The sequence below is a fragment of the Xiphias gladius genome, chromosome 22 (assembly GCF_016859285.1).
Source record: "Xiphias gladius isolate SHS-SW01 ecotype Sanya breed wild chromosome 22, ASM1685928v1, whole genome shotgun sequence".
Classification (NCBI taxonomy): domain Eukaryota; kingdom Metazoa; phylum Chordata; class Actinopteri; order Istiophoriformes; family Xiphiidae; genus Xiphias; species Xiphias gladius.
The window spans coordinates 8,449,767-8,470,091 of NC_053421.1; the positions used below are offsets into that span (position 1 = coordinate 8,449,767).

Sequence of the window (20,325 nt, forward strand, 5' to 3'; positions counted from 1 at the left end):
ATGAAGGCATATGGGAGTGGGGGGTCTGGGAGTAAATGAAAAGCTGCTAACGATATAGTAAAATTTAATTATTATCGTTAATATATAACAATATATAATAATACGAATATTGTTCTTGTTACAACCACCCGCGGCAAATGGTTTGTTTTGTTGCCACATCCGCTCATGAACGCAGCATTCCTGTCGGTCACGTGGTCAACGCTCTGTCTAATCACGTTGTTCAAATGATGTGACGCAGGAGATTCAAAGTTGCCAGCAACGTTTCTGTTGACATCTGCAGCTCAAGCGTTGGAAAAGCTCATAAACGTTTTATACCCCAATGTTTTCACACGAGTGAAGTGGGTTTTTACTATCAGAATGGAAGGTAAAGTCATCGGACCGGGTCCGTACCGGGCGACGAAGCTGGTGAGTCTGTTGGTAACGTTAGTGAGGCACGGCCAGTGTGATGGTTAAAGCTTTACGCTAACTCTTAATGGCAAGAGTGTGAATGTGTAAGGGTTTCGTTCATGTGTCTCGGTACCTTAGGTTACACTGATATCTTTTATAATGGCAATAAGCAGGTGACAGCGGTAACACACTTTCACAGTTTAGCTTAAACTTGTCGAAAGTTTAACGCCAGGTAAAGTAATTAGCTGACAGTTACGTGCATCATCGTACACTCAGATACGGAGTTAAAGCGTTTTAAGTCTCGTCTTCAGCCAAAAAAGTGGGGCCCAGATAGCACCAAAAGTATGGTAACGCGAGCCTCTTAGAAGAATCATCGACTCAGCCTTTTTTTGTAGATAAAAAATGTGGCTCTGCCCCTACGATGTGGACTTTAATGGTCCATGTTGATGGGACTGTCAGAACTACATAACGTTAGAAGTGTTACTTGGTATTTCTAATCACCCCATTTACAAGTATATGCCTAAATGTTTACATTAAAAGTAAGCACTATTAGGAGATAATGTTCTGCTTTTCTGTTATACATGCTGCCTGCTTTTTTGCGTCTAGAGTAGATAGAGATGTTTCAGGGCAGCCTTGGTATCGTTTTATCCATACAGTTTTACATAATGGTGTTTTCCTTGGGTTTGCTATCAGAATACAGGAACGCAGCCCCACATATACACATCAAAACGTCCAAATCAGCCTTATTAACATTGAAAACAGGGGCTTGGTGAATGCAGGAAATGCTGTTATCTACAGTATGCTGTTAGTGGAATGTTTACATGCCATATCTAATTACACTAGATTGATTGCAACCCTCACGAAATATGCTGGGTTACAGAACGCCTAGGAAACCACTCTATCCGATCTTTTATGCGACATCCTGCGGCAGTTCTCACCGCTTACTCTCGTATTTCACCCTGTTGTGCAGTGGAATGAAACCATTAAACTCTTCCGTGGAGGCATGCCGCTGAGAAGGCACTGGGCACACTTCCGCTACTATGATTGCAGTTTCACGGGATCCGAGGCTGTGGACTACCTGCATGAGCTGCTGAGGCGCAACTACAACTTTGGGCCTGAAGTCACTCGCTACCAGACTCTGCAGCTGCTCAGCAAGTTCCTCAAGGCCCATGTCATTGAAGATATTAAAGGACGCCACGGGACAGAGGACTTTGAAGACAATGGCCATCTGTACAGGTAGTCCTTTGTCATCCTGTATTGTTATTCTTGTCACTGGAAACACTGCGAGGTATTGTTGCTGCATCTTCAGTATGCCTTTTTTTTCCCCCCTTCGGCTGAGCTCAGTGCTCTTTGTTTTTTTGTTTGTTTTTTCCTCTCCAGGTTCCCCACACTGTCTCCTCTGAAGTCTTTTCCAACAAGGCCTCTGTTGAGAGACAGCTGTGACCTGCCCAGACTCATCCGCTGGGATGACTATGAAGAACTGCCTCAGCAGGAAAACATTGCGCCCCTGAAATCTGCTGTCATGGTGAGAAAGAGACAAAGATATTTCATCCCCTCCTGTGTTTCCTTTGACTCATACAGTGCTTGAAGGATATGCAAACTTCATAGAAAGCAAATGGCAAGATGAGATCATTTCAAGTGTCTCTGCTGTTTAAATTACTAATGTAAACTGCCATTTACAACATCCTTTACTCAAAGTTACACTGAAAAATTAAAAGAAATGTTCAGTGTAATGTAAAGCAGTAAAAGAGCCCAACAAATACAATACTCCCTTACTTCGAGTTTTCAGTTTTCTTCAGACTGATACATTAGTTGTGTCTTTGGTGACTCAGGCTCTGCTGTGTTTGACAGCATTATATTTAAGGATGTTCTAACAGTTTGTCCACCACATTTACATATATGGAGGAAAAAATGGAAGACACCGCACACCTTACAATGTAGTTAATTCCTGTTCAACAATGAATAAGTTGTTGTACAGTCTGAAATTCAAAATAGGGTTAACATCACACAGCACCATCTCTGACACAATGTCAGCAATAACCCAAAAATCTTTACAAAGTTTTACAAAGGTAGGATTAATTAGGTTCTCATTTTATTTGAATACATAACAAGACTGTTTTATATGATTATTACTCTGATTCCCCCCCCCCACACCCTTAGTGTAAATTTAAAACAAACTTTTTCTTTCATTGCTTTTTGGTCAGACTTCCGATTTGTGGAATAAAAGGCATAGTGTAGCTATCGGGGATGTGCATGAATGCAAGCTCATACGCAGGAAAGAGATTACTCCAAAACAAGTGGACCACATCTGGAAATCGATGACAATTTCACAGTATGTAACTCTTTTACATTACTTATGGAACACTCCCACTGTTCATGCTGTTTGTAGTTTTTTTCTGGCTATTTGATTCCAATTCTTCTGTTTTAGTTTACAGAGAGTGCTGGGCCTAAAGTCATTGGATGGAATGTTAAGCCCCACACGTGTGAACGGAAAGCACATTGTTCACAATGTGTTCAGTGTTAATAAGGCGGGCATAGTCGTAATGGAGAACAAAGCCGGTATAATGCATTGATTCACAATTGGAAGAACAACTTTGTTTCTTTGTTGCACCTTAAATGAATATTAAGACTCACCTATTTCCTTTTGCATCTCCAGAGGACATGCCCTATTGGGTGGTATCAGCGATGAAATGCCTCGCAAACTGTGAGTATACATTTTGTACTGACTCTAAACATTTATGTTTAAAAAAATAAAATAAAAAAAATCACCATCTGCTTTGTGATTGGTTCAACATCTAGTTTTCAGTTGACACAAATACCTGAAGGACCAAGGTAAAACTTCTAAAATGACAAGAATGCAGTCTGTAAACTTGAGCTAAAAGCTATTTTTGTTACTATTCTTAGTCTCATGAGATAGTAAATTCAATATTTTTTTGTATATTGGACTATTAGTTGAACAAAGCAGGCAAGTTGAGGACGTCACCTTGGGCTTTAGGAAACTGTGATGGATATTTTTCACTGTTTTCTGGCATTGTATTAATTATTCGAGAGAATGATCAGCAGATTTATCGTTAGTTGCAGCCTTAGTTTGCGCACCTGTGCCATAAAATCTCAAGTGTCATTATACCTTATGTATTTATGTGGATGTGTTTAACTAACTGGGGTTATCTGTATATTTGCTGTTGTTTTTCATTCCTTGTGAAGAGCACTAAGGAGAACTGCATTTGTCTTCTTTCTCAGGGCCTAATGGCAATGAATCCAAACAGCCAGTGTACCCGGGTTTTGAGAGGGATGTTCTGAGAACAGTAGCAGATTATTTTCAGAGACTCAAAGAACCTCTGCTGACTTTCCATCTATACGACGTCTTTGTCAACATTCTTAGTGAGTACTTCACCATGTGGATCTGAAACTAATATTTGTTCACTGCTAGAGATGAACATTTGCTGGTTTTCATTTTGGCTAGGCTATATGTTGGCCCTCAGGAGCAAGATCCTCCTCTCTTCATATCTCTGCAGGTCTGCTACAGGAGCAGGAGGTAGCCACGGAGGCTCTTCAAGTCAGCTCTCTTTTACTGCCACCGCCCAACCGAAGACGCCTCCAGCTTTTACTGCGTCTCATGGCGCGGGTCTGCCAGAATCCCCACTTGCCTCCACTCAATGACACCATTGCTACCCGCACACTGGTACAAATTGCTATAATTTTTCACTAAATGTCTTTGTACTACTTTCTAGTAGTACTTTGAGCAGACAATATACTGCATATATGATGTTGTTGCAATTAACACTCCCTTTATAAAGCTTGTAAGTTAAAACATTGATACTGTGTAAGAGAGGTTTTCAGGCTATAATTTGTAGTATTGTCGTATCGTGGTTTATGTAAGATGAACAGTTCTTTGACACAGTCTTGGGGGAGGGGGAGGGACAGGGAAGCAAAACAGGTGGCTCAGAATATGGGGCAGTCTGAATCTGCACATATGGTAGACATAGCAAGACAGAGTAATATCTTGTATGATGCGACTTGGATAGATTCAGAAAAAAGCCCTGCAGTATGTACACTGTGCACCAACTACATAATGCTTACTATTTATCCCTATACAATATTAATTATAGAGACATACAGTGTTTAAAGTTAACAGTTGTCCGTACCATCATCTTTGAAGAACGGAGGTACCTCAGTGCTGATGCTGATTAACTTAAAGATAGATCATTTGATGTATGTATGAGCAGAAGGCAAAGATACTAAACAGCTGCTATCTGTGGGGAAAGGTTGTCATAAAGATTAATTTCTCTCTTCTGTTACTTGTTTTTCTCATCTCTACCTTCCTCAATTTGGTCCACTATAGGCAAGTTGAATATTATTAGTGAAAATCAAGTGTGATGTGTTCAGGGATACACTTCACGTTCACTGCAAACTTTGCAGCCACAACAGTTCTGGACTCGCACTACTCTCCACAGATGCATGACACACTAGAAAATACTATCTAGGGAATAGTACAGGGCACACTCGGCCAGGGGAACTAGGATACTTTATAACACTCATTTCACTACATACAGAGAAGATGCTACAAATAAAGTCACTGAAAACCTAAAGAAAAAAGGAAATTTTTGCAAGAAAATTGCGGACTGAAAACTGCCACATCAGAAGGAATATGTCAGGAAAATGTATTGTGTGTTTTCTGCTCCAGTGTGTTAAACACATCAAGTATACTTAGTCTTCATGGCCATCCTGGAACCTTAGTCCAGCAAAAACTGAATATTATGTTTGAGCAAGAAGGTTCTTTCTTGACCTTGGGAACAGATATCTGTGAATAAAATTTTTAAACTCAAGTTTCATTTACATAGCTATGCCTGATGCCTGCAACTGTTATCTTGTGACCAAAGTCCTTTAATTAGGTCACCTGAGGACACAAGAAGTTGCTTTCACTGCATACATCCCCAATATTATTGTAGTGTAATGAGTATAGTGTAGCTGGAAGCTGGTTTCTAATCCATCTCTTGTTGTGGTCTCCGTCCAGATGGTGCAGATGTTCTCTCCCTGCGTTCTGGGCTCGGTAGATGAGATGGACTTGGACGAGCTGCTGGCCACCAAACTGGTGACCTTCATGATGGAGCACCACAACACCATCTTCCAAGTTCCCTCCAAGCTGCGATGCCAGGTTGAGGAGCACCTGTCCCATCTCAAAAGAGTTCAGGTCAGTAAACTTTATGAAGTTACAATCTGTTAACAAATTAAACAAGCTCCCACTGCTCTTTGCATCATAGTCACATGTAGCCATTTCCTGTTGCATCTGTTCCCTTCCATAAGCCTGAAAATGTGCTAGATTGGTTCATCATCTTGCCAAGCACTAAGTGTGGAAAAGTGGTACAGTCACATGCATGTTTGGATATCAATTAAAATCACATAAAATCCAGAAATTACATACATTTCAATGTTAATGTGTTGAGACCACTTGTCTCAGTAGCTTGAGCCTCTAAATGTCCTGTCACTGTGTTTAGTTGTGCGTTTAGTGTCCCATCTGGCAAAATTGCCTCTTGGCATTTGCTTCTGTGGTAAACTGTGATCTGTGATAGAGAGCTGCAACAAGAATGGAGGTGAGAGCAGCTGGTCAGCATTGTAGATAAATCATGAGATGAAATTAAATTGACTATATGAAAAGATGAGTGGCACTAGTCATGGAGGACTTATATAGATTTTAGTTTAAACATTAATAATATTAAATGAAAATGCAACTCTCTTATTTCACAACAATACTGTCACTGCTGCACTGAATGCCAATGATCTGGGAATTGGGTTTGTATCTGTTGCTATGGGAAACAATATAAATGACAGAAACAGGGCCACAGTCCATAGGGTTTCATCCATTTTTAGTTCCCACTGCTTCAAGGTAAACCTGTTTTTAAACCTGTAACCCTATACTAACTGTAATAGCATTTCTTAAAGTAAAAAAATGGGAATATAACTTCTTTTCCGTCCAGCATGGGGTATACAAATATTCAACAGAAAACGCTGATCTGTGGGCAAAGAGAGTCACTCGTGACATTTCAGCATCTGGGGCTGTATTAGCAAAGGACCTTATCTTACCACTAGGAGTCCTCCTAAGTGGCAATAAACTTCCTAACTAAGGGGGGACTTTTACATATAAATGAACATCTGTTAGATTAAATCCCTTGCCAATCGAGTTCGTACAAGGCCTATCAGCGCCAGGTAAATCTCTGTATTTCGCATTATACCACATTTTTAAATCTGGTGTCTGTCGCGACATTCCCGTGCTGCGCACCAGTAGCGATGCATTTTACATCAACCAGCAAGTTTGTCAGAGCTGAAGAGGGGAACATTTGTAGCGACAGCAATGGAGTACGCTAAAGAAACTAGGAAAATGGCAGAGCATATGGCTGAAAAACCTAGGAAACGTCTAAGAAAAGTTTCTGATGCTCCAGATGAAGAAACTTGGTGTTCAGAGGGATGATTACAGTCTGCAAAAGTAAGCGAAACAACAGGGAGAACAAACGTGGATTACCATTGGTGTGGCTTTTGGAAAGCGCTGAATGAAGAGAAGGGTGAGGGCAGACATGGATGTTGCCTTCCTGCTCTGGGACAGGTTGGCGTTTGTAAAATATTTGGAGTAGGCTCTGTAGCTATTTACTTTACCTAAATAATAAGTTGTCTTGGAACTGTGGAAATTTCTCTGTATTTAACGGTGTTTGTGTAATTACTTTCACTGCCAGAAGGGGGAGACAAACGTTCAGCACTGCAGGTTTAAGAGCAGTTCACAAAGCTGCCGAGAGCATCTTTTAGTAAGAAACAAAAGGTAGCTCTTAAGTATTGTTTCCTTCACAGGTGAGTGGTGTTTCTGTCAGTTAATGTGAAAAACAATCATTAATACATAAGAGCATGAGAAAAAATTTAAATTAAATTAAATTAAAGTATTTCTTCACAGCCTTATGCTGAAATCGTTTATATTCATTTTTTCCTTCATCAATCTACACTCAATATCCCGTAATGATAAAGTGAAGACAGAATTTTAAAAATTTTTACAAATTTATTAAACAGGAAAAACTGAAATATCACATTGATATTAAGACCCTCTACTCGTTACTGCATTGAAGCACCTTTGGCAGCGATTACAGTCTCGAGTCTTCTCGGGAATGATACAACAAGCTCTGTGCAACTGGATTTGGGGATTTTCTGCCATTTTTCTCTTCAGATCCTCTCAAGCTCAGTAACGTTGGATGGGGACTCGGGGACATTCACAGAGTAGTGCAAAGCCACTCCTGCATTGTCTTGGCTGTGTGCTTAGGGTCATTGTCCTGATGGTTTTCATTAACGATATCTCACTACTTTGCTCTGTTCAGCTTTCCATCAACTCTGACCAATCTCCCTGTCCCTGCTGCTGATAAACACCCCCACAGCATGTTGTTGCCATCACCATGCTTCACCGTTGGGATGGTATTGGGCAGGTGATGAGCATTGCCTGGTTTCCTCCAGACATGACACTTAAAAATGAGGCAAACTGTTCAATCTTGGTTTCATCAGACCAGCACCTTTAGGTGCTTTTTTGAAAACTCCAAGTGGCTTGCATGTGTCTTTCACTGAGGAGAGGCTACCGGCTGGCTTTCTGCCATAAATCCCAGATTGGTGGAGTATAGCAGTGATGGTTGTCCTTCTGGAAGTTGCTCCCAACTCCCCACAGGATCTCTTGAGACCAGCCAAAGTGACCATTGGGTTCTTGGTCACCTCTCTTACCAAGGCCCTTCTACCCTGATTGCTCAGTTTGACTGTGTGCCCAGCTTGAGCAAGGGTCCTGGTTGTTCAAAACGTCTTCTATTGAAGAATCAAGGCCACTTTGCTCTTGGGAACCTTCAATGCAGCTGAAATGTTTTGATCAGAAAACATGTGCAGAAACATCTCAAAGAGGATCAAGAGAAATGGGAGGCACCTGTGGTAAATTTCAATTATCATAGCAAAGGGTCTGAATACTTAGATCAATGTGATATTTCAGTTTTGCCTTTTTGATAAATTACCAAAAATTTCTAAAATGTTGTTTTCTGTTTTTCATTGTGGGGTAATGAGAGGCTCAAAAGTAATCGGACAAACCAAAATAATTATAAATATAAGGATTATTTTTAATACTTTGATGAAAATCCTTTGCAGTCAATGACTGCCTGAAGTCTGGAACCCATGGACATCACCAAATGCTGAGTTTGCCAGGCCTTTACTGCAGCTGCCTTCAGTTGCTGCTTTTCTGTGTGTCTTTCCGCCCTCAGTTTTGTCTTCAGAAAGTGAAAAGCATGCTCAATTGGGTTGAGGGCAGGGGACTGACATGGCCATTGAAGAATATTCCATTTCTTTGCCTTGAGAAGCTCTTGGGTTATTTTCACAGTATGTTTTGGGTCATTATCCATCTGTACTGTGAAGCACTGTCTAATCAATTTTGCAGCATTTGGCTGAATCTGAGCAGATGGTATCGCCCTATACACTTCAGAATTCATCCTGCTACTTCTATCAGCAGTCACATCAATAAACACCATTGACCTGGTTCCATTGGCAGCCATACATGCCCATGCCATAACACTGCCTCCACCATGTTTGACAGATGATGTGGTATGCAATTCCTAAATGGTTAATGTGATATTTTTGTTTGAATTACAGCTGAAAGTCTTCACTTCAGTCACATCTTGATGGCTTTGTTTCAGATCCATTGTGGTGGTGTAAAACTACGAAATAATGGAGAAAAAAAAAGAGTCAATGTCACAGATTGATATGTTTTGTTTTTTTTGGTTTTTTTGGGGGGGGGGGTTTGTACACCATTTAATCGGATAAGTCAGTAGCTTCAGGTTACTGGCTGTATATTTGCACCATATGTGCTGAAGAACTTCTGGCCTTCATTTCTACTGTGGGCACATGATAGGTTTATTTCCGTAGTAGTAGATATTTTTAATGATGATGATATTGTAAATAAAACTGTTAAGGAATTTACTTCTTTTAACTCTTTGTTTATTTATTAAGAAACAGGAATGCACATATTGAGAATATGATAGTTTGTGTAACACCAGTGTATCACTATTTTCTGTTTTCCCACATTTACAGTTAGACAGATGGTTGGCAATTTTAAATCCATTACTCCTAATGGAATTCCATTTCCTCTGTGTCTTCCATCAGATCAAATATGCGGGTTCAGATACTGACTTCAGCACATCTCCAGCGTTTTGTAAACAGATTAGCAGGGTGGAGTCTGAGGAGCAGAAGGTGATAGGTACCCAGACCCCACTGCAGGAGCTGCTGGAAGGCCTGATTGCAGACAAAGAACTCCCTGCCAAGGACAAAAGAAAAAGGCTAAAACAGGTATGCCTATGCTTTTTGAAAAAGATACATCTTAAAGTAGAAAAACTCCATTAAATGTAGATCCAACCTCCTGTGCATCCTCACAAGATTAAAGTCACACAATCCATTTTAACCAAAGAGTGAGAGCTATTCTTTTTTTTTTTTTTTTTCTCAAATCTCCAATTTTTTTTTTTTTTAATTTGAAGGGTTTTTAGAGGCCTGAAGAGGTGAAAGTAAGCAGTATAAAAAGCACAAATTCAAGAAAAGATTAACACATGTTGTGTAACAAAAATAGTAAAAGTCTAAATACAGTATTTGCTGGATAACCAAAATACTGTACAGTAAAGATTTCATAAACTTCACTTTTCAGTTCCAGAGGTCGTACCCAGAAGTCTACCACAATCGATTTCCCACTGAAGAGAGCAAAGCTGCTTTCATACCTGAGAAAACCCCTCGACTCAAACCTCATCTCATGTTCTTCAACATCAAGAAACCCTTCCAACCTTTTCAGAGGAGCTGGAGTTTTAGGGCATGATCTGTTGCCACTGGCATATCACCCTCACGGTTTTGAGACAAGGAGGAATGTGGCTGTAATGATGCTCTGGCCACAGTTTTGGTACTGTTGGTTAACCACTACAGTTTGTATTTAAAAATAATGAATTTGACTTTGTAGCACTGTTGAATTAAAGGCATTTAAAGGGTCAGTTCGCTCAAATTACATAATAAGAGATATCCCACTTACTCCTAGTGGTTTCTAGCCATGCCGATAGTTTGGTTGTGGTTGTGGAACATTTGCAACTATTTTTAACTTCTAACTAATACTACATACAGTGAATGTGGATGGGTGAACTGACCGTTTAAGAAATACATTTCTACTTATTGTTGCTAGAAAACTTGAAAAAATATAGGAAACATCTACTAACAGTAAAAGAACCACTGATGTTTCTCAAAATAATCTCTAATAGCTGTCCTAAAATTGTGTATTGCTCCATTTTTCTACTTCTAAAATAATGGATGGTAGAAAGGTGTAATTTAGTGTGGCCCTGAGAGCTTGACACACTGCAGACTAGGAAAACACAAAAACAGACAAAACACAAGCAAAATATCAAAACATCTCCACCAATTTGACAACTCATGCACAGCATTTAGAAAAAATTCTGAAAAGTGAGAAAATGCAACCAAATACAGGGCCACCATACTAAAAACAGAATATAAAGTAGCTGATTTGAATGAACTGCATTTCAAAAATTTTAATGGTTTATTAGATTTTAACATTATAGGTTGTGAAATATTAATGATCAAAGTGCATTAATATTGATATACACTTTTATATTGTTGTACTTTATACTGTACTGCAGGCACAGTGTTGGTTCTAATTGGCCTTCAAACATGTAATTTCATGAGCTCTTGTAAAGCAAAGATTCATTTCATGATTACTTTTCAATGTGGAGTGGTCCTAATGGTGCTGTAAACATAAATATATGTTTGTGTTTGTCAGTTAAACAGTTACTTAATGTCAGTGAACATATCAAGGGTTTGCCCAGGAAGGGAGTGTATGTGAAATGTTACATAAATGAGAAGCTGTAGTTGTACTTCAGATGATAAATCCATTTGTAATTACAACACAAATCATATCAAATGAGGGAAAGTCCAAAAAAACATGGGTGAAAATTGCTGTAAAAAATGTAAAACTACATTAAATAGTTTTTTATAACGCCGATATCCTGAAACCTGCTCTCAGAAAAAGGAAGAAAGGAGCAATAGAAGTATATGATGTGCTGCAAACTGTCACAGCCCTCTCTCTCCAAACCCTCCCTACACCGTACTTGATTACTGTATGTGCACTCTTAATTCATTCCATGTTTTTACTTGTTGGTTTTATTCTGTATATAAGAACTATTTTCTTGATTGGTACATATTTCAATGTCTCAGATCCTCTTTTTTTCAGTGTTTTCAATGTATTTATCATCATTTTCTGTTCCCTGCTCTTTGTCATGTCAATCAGGTTGTTTTCACTTAATTTGTGACATCAAATTGTTTTATTTTTATAATGATTAAGTGCTGATATTTCTGTTTGGATTTTCATAAATGCTCTTGAACAAATGCAATAATGCTGGAATAACTGTTACACTTGAAATGCTGCTCTGTACTAGAAAAAATTCAACTGGATAAAAGTGAATTCATGTTGATGCTGATTTTCCTATAAAAACTGTAATTGGCAAAAATGTAACTCTTTTGTCCTCTTTTTCAGGGTTATTAGTTGTTATCGATGAGGGATGATACAGCAGCAAAAATGAATGCAACATTTAACTTTGAAAAGTATGATTTTATCAACATAACATTTTAAATTAATTAAATCAATCAACTATTATGGCATTACGGCAGTGGTAGTTTTAGGAGCTTTACCTCAATGGAATGGGAGTCTGAATGGTTCTGTGGAATACACATCATAGTTATTCAATACAATAAAATAAAATACAAAAGGGGACACCAGCATAGAGCAGGCCCTTGAATACTGCTTTAGACAATTATCAGACAAGATATAATATGCCACACTTTATAAAGCAATGTACATTTTTCTCAGACAAGTGCTAGAGAATGAAAAAGTGAGATACAGTTTCAATTTTATATCTTATATCTTCTCTCTCCTTGCTTCATGCACACAAAAAGCTTTCAACTGGTGGTAAATACACTGCATAAGAGAGATTATATGAAGCCCCAGGGAGGTGGAGGGACAGTCAAATGTTTAGCTGCAGTTGGGAGTAGAAATGCTTTAGTGTGACACAGCAAAAGAGTTTTCAAGTCAGCAGCTGACACCTGCATGATTTCACAAGAAAACATCCCACATGGTAGACACTTTGGCTTGTACACAGGGGTGGAAAGAAAACGTCTAACTCACCATCCCACATACGTCCTCACCACCAGTATGATGATTCATACTGTTGACGCCACTGTATATAAACTTTTTGTGCATTGGTAGCATCTTTCAAGTTATTCTGATGATAAGTTTGTTAGAACAATGAAACATTGCATTCGCCACAGTACCCTCAGGCATATATTGTTTGCCACAGTGTCTTTCTGATGCTACCACTTAGGGGTGTCAATGTCGGAAATTTTGAGATCCTGCATGCATACCTTAGGTACAGCGGTGCATTGAGCTAAATGCTAATAAAAGCTTGCTAAAATGCTGATTTTTAGCTCATATATTGTTTATCACGTTTGACGTCTTATATTTAGCTTATAAGCAGGCTAATTAGCACCAAATAAAAGTACAGCAGAGGCTGATGGGAATTCCAATAGTTAGGTCATAAGCCAAAGTATTGCACAAAAAAATTCAACTTGATGATGTCACGAGACGGAAAGCTTAGGGATCACCAAAGTTCTTACAGTTGATCCTGAGGTGGACATGAATGTCTGTACCACGTTTCATGACAATCCATCTAACAGTCACCGGAATTTTCACTAAAAACAAAAACGTCAACCACATGGGGGCAGTAGAGGAAAAGTCGGGGGATCACCAAAGTCAGAGCGATTCATCTTCTGGGACCACGAATGTGCAAAATTTCATGGCAATCCATCCAATAGTTGTTAACATAGTTCAGTCAGGGCCAAAGTGGTGGTCCGATCACCAACACTGCCATCCCTAGAGCCACACTGTAGCTAAAAATACACAAAGCCTGCAATACATAATCAAATTTGCCTAGAGCTCAGTAACCAAAGGTGTATTAACACTAAATGCAGGGCAGATTTTCACGCTGTACAATTTGCCTGAACTCTGACAGTTGAGTGTTTTTGCTGTCTCTTTGTTTGCCTCTGCATAAGTTCATGAATTGAAATCATAAAGCCTCAGGCTAAGCACTAATTTTTTTGTTTCATTTGAAACATTTTCAACTCCCATGGATGCAATTTCACCTTAATTTGCAGCCATTCCTGTCCACTTATGTGTTTTTGAACAGCCTCATTCTTTTGAGCATCTGTGTGTCTGAACGGAATCAAAGGTTGAGGACCACTCGGTGACCCTAAGGCCAAATGCACACATGCCTCAGACAACATGGAAGAAGATCTTTTAAAGATTGCTCCGCTCCGTTTGGTGTCATTATAGCACCACGCATTTTAAAGAAGCTACTGAACTACTATACCTATAATTAAGCTATCACTTAACGATTGCCGATCTCAGTTAAAGAGGCGTCAGTTAGTAGCGGACTAATGGATCTCTGGAAGTCATCATCTGTAATTAATGATGTGGAAATATGAAAAACCTGTGAAATTATGACATAACTATAATAACCCAGATGTGGAGAGGTCTGTGGTCATTTGCTTCAGGTATTATCAGTGCATTCATATTCCAGCCGATGTGCCTGCAGATAGTACTGTAAGGGTTCCATTCAGGGTGATTGGGAACAGCTGATGTCTCAACAGCGGAGTGAAGGAGAGGGAATTAACCCTATCATCAATGACCTCTTCAGGCTTTGTAGTCACAGTGTGCAAAACTTGACCTGAATACAAAGCAGCCAATTCGCTGTCATGCATCAAGAATTATGTTACCAGCATGCCCCACTGCCCTGAATCCCGTTGATGGTCACTCAACATAACTGATCTTCAAGTGTTGCTGAGAGGACCTCTTTTTGCTAATTGACTAAACCATATTTGAGAGACAACCCTGAGTGCTGAGAAAATGTCATTTTCCAGGCCGCTCAGTCACAAAAATCTAATTTTCCTAATTACTGTTATCAACACTGACTGACTAATTCTGCATTTTTTGCTAGTGTTTCCCCACCCTGGCTGAAACGCCGGTGCTAAATGCAGTGGTTACTGGGTCTTGTGGTCATAGCTAGGCTGGGGTCCTCACTCTCAGAACATTTGCATGTTCTGTCCACGTCCGTGCAGTTTTTGTGTGTGCTCCATTTTCACTCACTGACGCAGGCTGGATTGCAAATAGAGCGTTTACAATTCATTCTATGAGGAAATTAAACTAAATGTTTACTTTTCACATTCTTTCACTTCATTTTTCTGAGGTCGCATGTGCACATTTAACATTTCTTGGTATTATGTGTTAGCGACTCAGCCCATTCTCTCCAGTTAGGAAAGCCTGTGCTGTTTAACTAATGCCTTTCTGGGAATAGACATGTAGCTGTGGTAATTGGTTTGTCACTCTGTAAGGGTTCTTGCAGTGCCCACGTGGCACACCATCACAGCGACCTGAAAGCAGTGCAACACAGGGAGAGACAATATCCACTATCAAGTGCAGAAAAGTATGTAAAAAAAAAAAATATATTGGTTGCCAGTTTTCCTAGCACTGCCGACATGAATTTGTTGGATTAACTTTACTGCTGCTCCTAGATTGTAGTTTGTTTCTGCCAGCAGCAGATGCATGGTGTTTTAAGTTTAAATCCCCTATTATTCTAAATGTAGCAAAAATCTCCTAACCGATTCTCATTTTTTACATGTTGATTAACCGTGTCTCCACTAATCATGCTTCGGTCACGAACACAAGAGCTCAAATATTCACAGTGTGACGTTCACCTGCTCGGCAGAGAGAGAGTAGAACTGGCTTTCAGACGGCTGAATGCATCATATGTTACTGTCAATCGTGAGAAGAGAATTGTGCGAACACAAAGGCGAAGAAAAGTAAGTTATTCAGTTCACACAGTTTTATGGAAAATTAGGAAGAGAATAGACTTTTTTTAAACAGTGTTTGTGGTAAAACAGCTTGCCTCGAAATGCGTCAATTTCAGGAAATGAATGCTTACATGCAAATTAAATAATAATTTTAGGGTTAAGGTTGAATGCAGCAACACACACACACACACACACACACTTGGTAACGGGTGACCTGTTCTCTCTATTTTGATATTGTATCTCCAGTCTGCACCGCTGCGCAGTGAGGCTGAACTTGAACGCGTTCTCGCTCCATCAACGTGAGCCAGATAACAGCCAATTCAGAATAAATGAGGCAGCGCTGTCTGGACGTGGTTAGAGTGAGCAACACACTTCTTATGAACCGGTGACTGAGTGAGTGATCTTTAAGTCTAGATGTTGATCACTGCTTCGGGGGAGTGTTTTTCTGCTGTTTGCGGCGAGGGCTTTTCGTCTCTTATCCCCTTGTGGTATAAAAAACACTGCCAGTCTCAAGGTGGGATTTAAGGATAAGTAGTAATATGTCTATCCTTCAGAAGAAAGAAATAAAGAAGCATTATGTAATTTATGCCTAAAAACACGATGAGATGATGATGATGTTACCCCCCTATTCTTCCTGATTGTATTTCTTTTGATAGCAAAATCAGTTAATTAGTTTTGAATAAAATGAGAGTTATGACTCGTTAACTCCTTGCAGCTCTACTGTACCGTTAATCCCAAGCTGTAGGGGTAATTTTACTCTCGCACACTTTGTTTTACAAGTGTTCATCAGAGGCAGAGCTGCTCTTATGGCAGGAATGTGATCACGTTGACGTCAGTAAGAGCCATAGTTCTTCTGTCGCTGCAGCCCCCCGACTGATGTAACAGGCAAACCTGAATGGCCAAGAAGAAATCGTGGAAAAATCATTACTCTAAGTGGCACTGATGTCTGTTTCATTCATGCTCATGTATTCACGATTTTGGAAAGCAAGCAGTCAGCTAAACCCACTGCCTAGTTTCATTCTAGTTCAGATTTCCGTGGCTTTTTGCTACTGTTGAGGTGCACCGCTCAGAGGGGGTTATTACATAAATAGCCATAAGAGAATAACGGATAGCAGTCACAGAAAGAGCACACTGTGGTGGGAGTTATCCACCGTCACACACTGTGTGACTCAGGCTTAGGTAGAGAGGAGGCGTCCATTAAGCACGTCATGATCTCTGCAAACTTTGGATACAAAGCACACATCTGCATAAGTAAATCAAAGACAAAATGTGCTTAGACGTGGCCAAGGCACAATTCACAGTGTGTTCGGTGCCTCGGTGTTTACTGTGTGCTGACAAAAAGGAGTTTTCCAGGTGAACGTTTGAGTTGATTGAGCAATAGATCAGAGCTGAATGTAACATAAAAGGATTTAAATGGATAAAATGGATTTATGATTTTTATCAGTGGACACAACTGAGCCTCGGGTGGAGGAAAAGGAAGCAAGTGTGTGTTTTTTTGTTTGAGGGTACTAACAAATGTATCCCACTGAAGTTAAGTCAACCGATGAGATCATTTTTGCTTTCAGTACAGGTCGTCCTCTGTGACATTTTTAAGCAGAGCTTCTACTACTCTTGCTTTTACAATGTACCTGAAGGCAAGCAGAATGACATTATTATTAGCTGCCATGGCACATTTTGTTATTAACCAGACGAAGAGCCTACAGCCATACTAGCAGCTCCGTGAGGCAGAATATTGCCAGAATCACAACTGACAGTTCCTCCGTGTCGAAACCTGGAGCCCACGTTACCCCTCAGCTGTAACTCAGCTGTCGACACTTCGGTAAGAGAAACATACATCTACGTAAGTGCTGTTAAGATATTTCAGTGCGGACCCAAGCAATGACTGACAGATAAACAGTGTTATCCTCAGAACCAGTCTGTTGGCATAGCTAAAAAGAAATACCATTTGAACTGCAGTGTTACTACTGTGACACTAGTGCTTTACAAATGCCGTCATAAGGAGCTAGAAAATTTGACACACTTTGTTTTACTTGACCTCAGAAACAATACAGCAAATAACAATCATTATACTAACACAATAGGTCCTCCCAAAAAAGAAAATATCTCCAGTTCTCAGTTTGATTCCTTGTGGTTTCACTATAATTCTAGTCGAATGTTCAAATGTTAACGGTAAAAGCAGTCATGTCCATTGTTTCCTCTGGACCTGATTTTCATGCCAACAACCAAATGTCCCTTGTGTAATTTCATCTCAGTCATGCACCTGTGGATACAACTGCTGTTTCTAGCTCCAACTGTATCTGATATGCTTCCTTCGAGATTGTTCCCCATGTAAAATCGAATCTGAGTAAAGTTTTTTTTTACTCTTGCCTATTTTAATCATGGCCATTGGCATCTTTGTCAATAGAGCTGCCCTGAAAGAGACCCCCTCTTGCTACATATTTAAAGTACAAGGCATCATGGGAAGACAGACCATTTTCTCAGACCTCTTAGGGACCACTGAGTTGATTTGATGCCAGGAAATGTACTCCTCTAGTGTGTAATCAACACAACCTAACTCTGAGGGGAACCCGACTGGTGGGAACCTACACAGCTATTTCCTTTCTTTTTGGCCACAACCCATTGTGACAGTAAGGGACATAACGGTTATGGTTTTGTATTGGTGAGGCAGAAGAAAAGCTCCTTTTATATGACTGAAGGGCTCAATGAGACATGAGAACAACTTTTATAGAGATTTTCATTTGTGAGGAAAGACCGAGGAAGTTAAAAGAAAATGCAAAGCAAGTATTGTTTATGGAATAAAAAGATTTCTTCAATGAAATGCTACAGAGTTTATTATAATTATATAATATAAGTAGCACTGCATAAAGACACAACTGTTTCTCACTTGTTGCATTTCAAGCACAGAAGATTATACAGACAAGAAAATGATCTTTTTTTTTTTTCTATTCTGGTAAATTATTTGATTTCACTGCTGAATTAATACAGGACACTAGGTTGAAAAGAAACACCAGGACGATATCAGGAAAACGCATAAAGCACTGAAAAGCTGTACAAACAGTATCATCTAAGTGAATGAATAAATAAAAATTGAAAAGAATGTGGATCCCGCACGAAAAACCTATACCAAGAAACAGCACCTTTATTGCATGTCCTCACTCAACAGTATGTCCAGTGTGTTTGTGTTTGCAATCACATACTCTTTTAAATGTCATTAAAAGAGAAATCTTCTAGCTGTTTTAGTGCTTAAAACCTGAAAAAATGTACAGAAAGGTGTCTTTGCAAAATTATTGCAACCCTTTAGAATACAGCCTGCAAATTAAAGTGTAAATATTTTGTTCATACATACCTACATCCTGGTAGGTACAACAGAAAAAAGTAAAGGGAATAAGAGGATAACAAATTAGCATTTAGGAGGGACAAAGAAATAAACGTTTTTTACGTTGTTAGTGCTTTTATAATCAAATGGTCCATATAATTACAGGGAACACTGGATGACTGACAAAGGACACATTCTGATTTTAATAGTAATTTATTACTAAATCCCTCTTAAACACCAAATGTTTACCAGCTTATTTTCTAGCCACTTGTCTCTGTCTTCTTTAATCAAATATTTGTCTCACTATAGGTATGCATCCAGTATTTTATTGATATGCCATTTATACTAAATAATTACACTGTAATTTGTGGGCTGTAGTCTAAAGTGTTAAAAAAAAAACCAATGCATTTTCTGCTGAAAAAGTAATATTTTGTTCATGTGCTCTTTGTATTGGTATTTTGAAGGACACTTCAATTGCCAGAGAAATTCAATTCATTCATATTGCCATATGCGTCCAACACAATCTCACCAACAAATAGCCATGTCCTTCGCAACTTCACGTGTCCCGTTTGAAAACGTGTCCTCAGTCCTGTGTGGGAATGAAGGAGTGTCACCATCTGTACAGTCAGCGCTATAGTTGCCATAGTCATCGAGATCACCTCCTCGGCCCTGTGGGAATAGTTCTTGACTCACATCAGAGATCCTCGCTGACAGGGAGGACAAGAGTCTGCTGATTACACTGATTGGTGTCTCTTCTCTGGATGAAGCTGGTGTTAATTGGTCATAGCTGCTGCTGCAAAAGGCTGCTGCAGACTCGCTCCCCTCCATAGCACATGGCTGCGTAACCTCAGGCTGAAAACCCACGTTGAACTTAATTTGTATACTTTTTCAGGTAAAAAGCGAATAAGAGATGCAACATATTCCTTCAGGTTCACAACTTCAAAGATGTATATATATACTATTCGATACTGTAGGTCCAAGTTAAAGGTCTCATATTTTTTTCGTTTTAATGTACAAGTTTGAATATACTGAGGTAAAGCTGCTGTGTGGAAGCTTGGCACATCACATACATATGGCATACAACATCAGAATTCAATTCCACAGGATATCCTGTTAGATTATTTTTTGTAGTTAGAAAGATGGCTACCAGAAAGGGTGAAAAACAAGTAACTACCTTTACATGTCCAACCGCCTGGTTCAGTCATACAGCACAACACAATCCGAAAACTGTAATATAGCATAACAGCCAAATACAGAGTGAGGCTTTCACAGGCAAATGTGAATATCAGCTTCTGTGCCATAATATTTACAACAAAATATGTTTTAAATGCAGGCAGCGGCAATGGTAGTTTTTTTTTTTTTTCTCCTTTTAATCTACAGTAGCATCATTTCTTTAGCAGTGATGGGTAATTTACTTGAAAAATGAATCAATTACATGTTACGTTACATCACTTTTATTACTTGGCACAGGTTCCTTTAACAACTCCACACCCACGCATTGTATCTTCTGCACTTAACATGTAGAAGTAGAAAACAAAATCTTGTAGTTTAACAAGGTTCCAGCCTACGGTTTGGAAAGTACTGTCTAAGGTCCATCAGCAGCTAGCTTAGTCCCATTGACTGCATGCTGCACTACAAGAGCCAGTTTCAAAAAAATATTGTCTGTCGTCTTGAGCCAGTCT

At 39.4% G+C, this 20,325-nt stretch overlaps 1 protein-coding gene across 1 annotated transcript; it reads left to right on the forward strand.

Annotated features, from left to right (window-relative positions):
• Window positions 1-243: 243 nt before the first annotated feature.
• Window positions 244-11,891, forward strand: LOC120783621 (DEP domain-containing protein 1B-like). The gene is made up of 11 exons (XM_040116709.1): window positions 244-405; window positions 1,358-1,623; window positions 1,768-1,912; window positions 2,592-2,719; window positions 2,816-2,946; window positions 3,044-3,091; window positions 3,628-3,768; window positions 3,903-4,069; window positions 5,402-5,578; window positions 9,547-9,729; window positions 10,079-11,891. The coding sequence occupies exons 1-11, from the start codon at window positions 358-360 to the stop codon at window positions 10,241-10,243; spliced, it is 1,599 nt and encodes a 532-aa protein (XP_039972643.1). The 5' UTR covers window positions 244-357; the 3' UTR covers window positions 10,244-11,891.
• Window positions 11,892-20,325: the final 8,434 nt, after the last annotated feature.

Bases quoted from the DNA above. Each gene is read 5' to 3' on its own strand.
- LOC120783621 (XM_040116709.1), top strand. From the start codon at position 358: ATGGAAGGTAAAGTCATCGGACCGGGTCCGTACCGGGCGACGAAGCTG. The intron at 2,720-2,815 runs GTATGTAACTCT...CTTCTGTTTTAG, and splicing joins AAATCGATGACAATTTCACA to TTTACAGAGAGTGCTGGGCC. The intron at 3,092-3,627 runs GTGAGTATACAT...CTTCTTTCTCAG, and splicing joins GATGAAATGCCTCGCAAACT to GGCCTAATGGCAATGAATCC.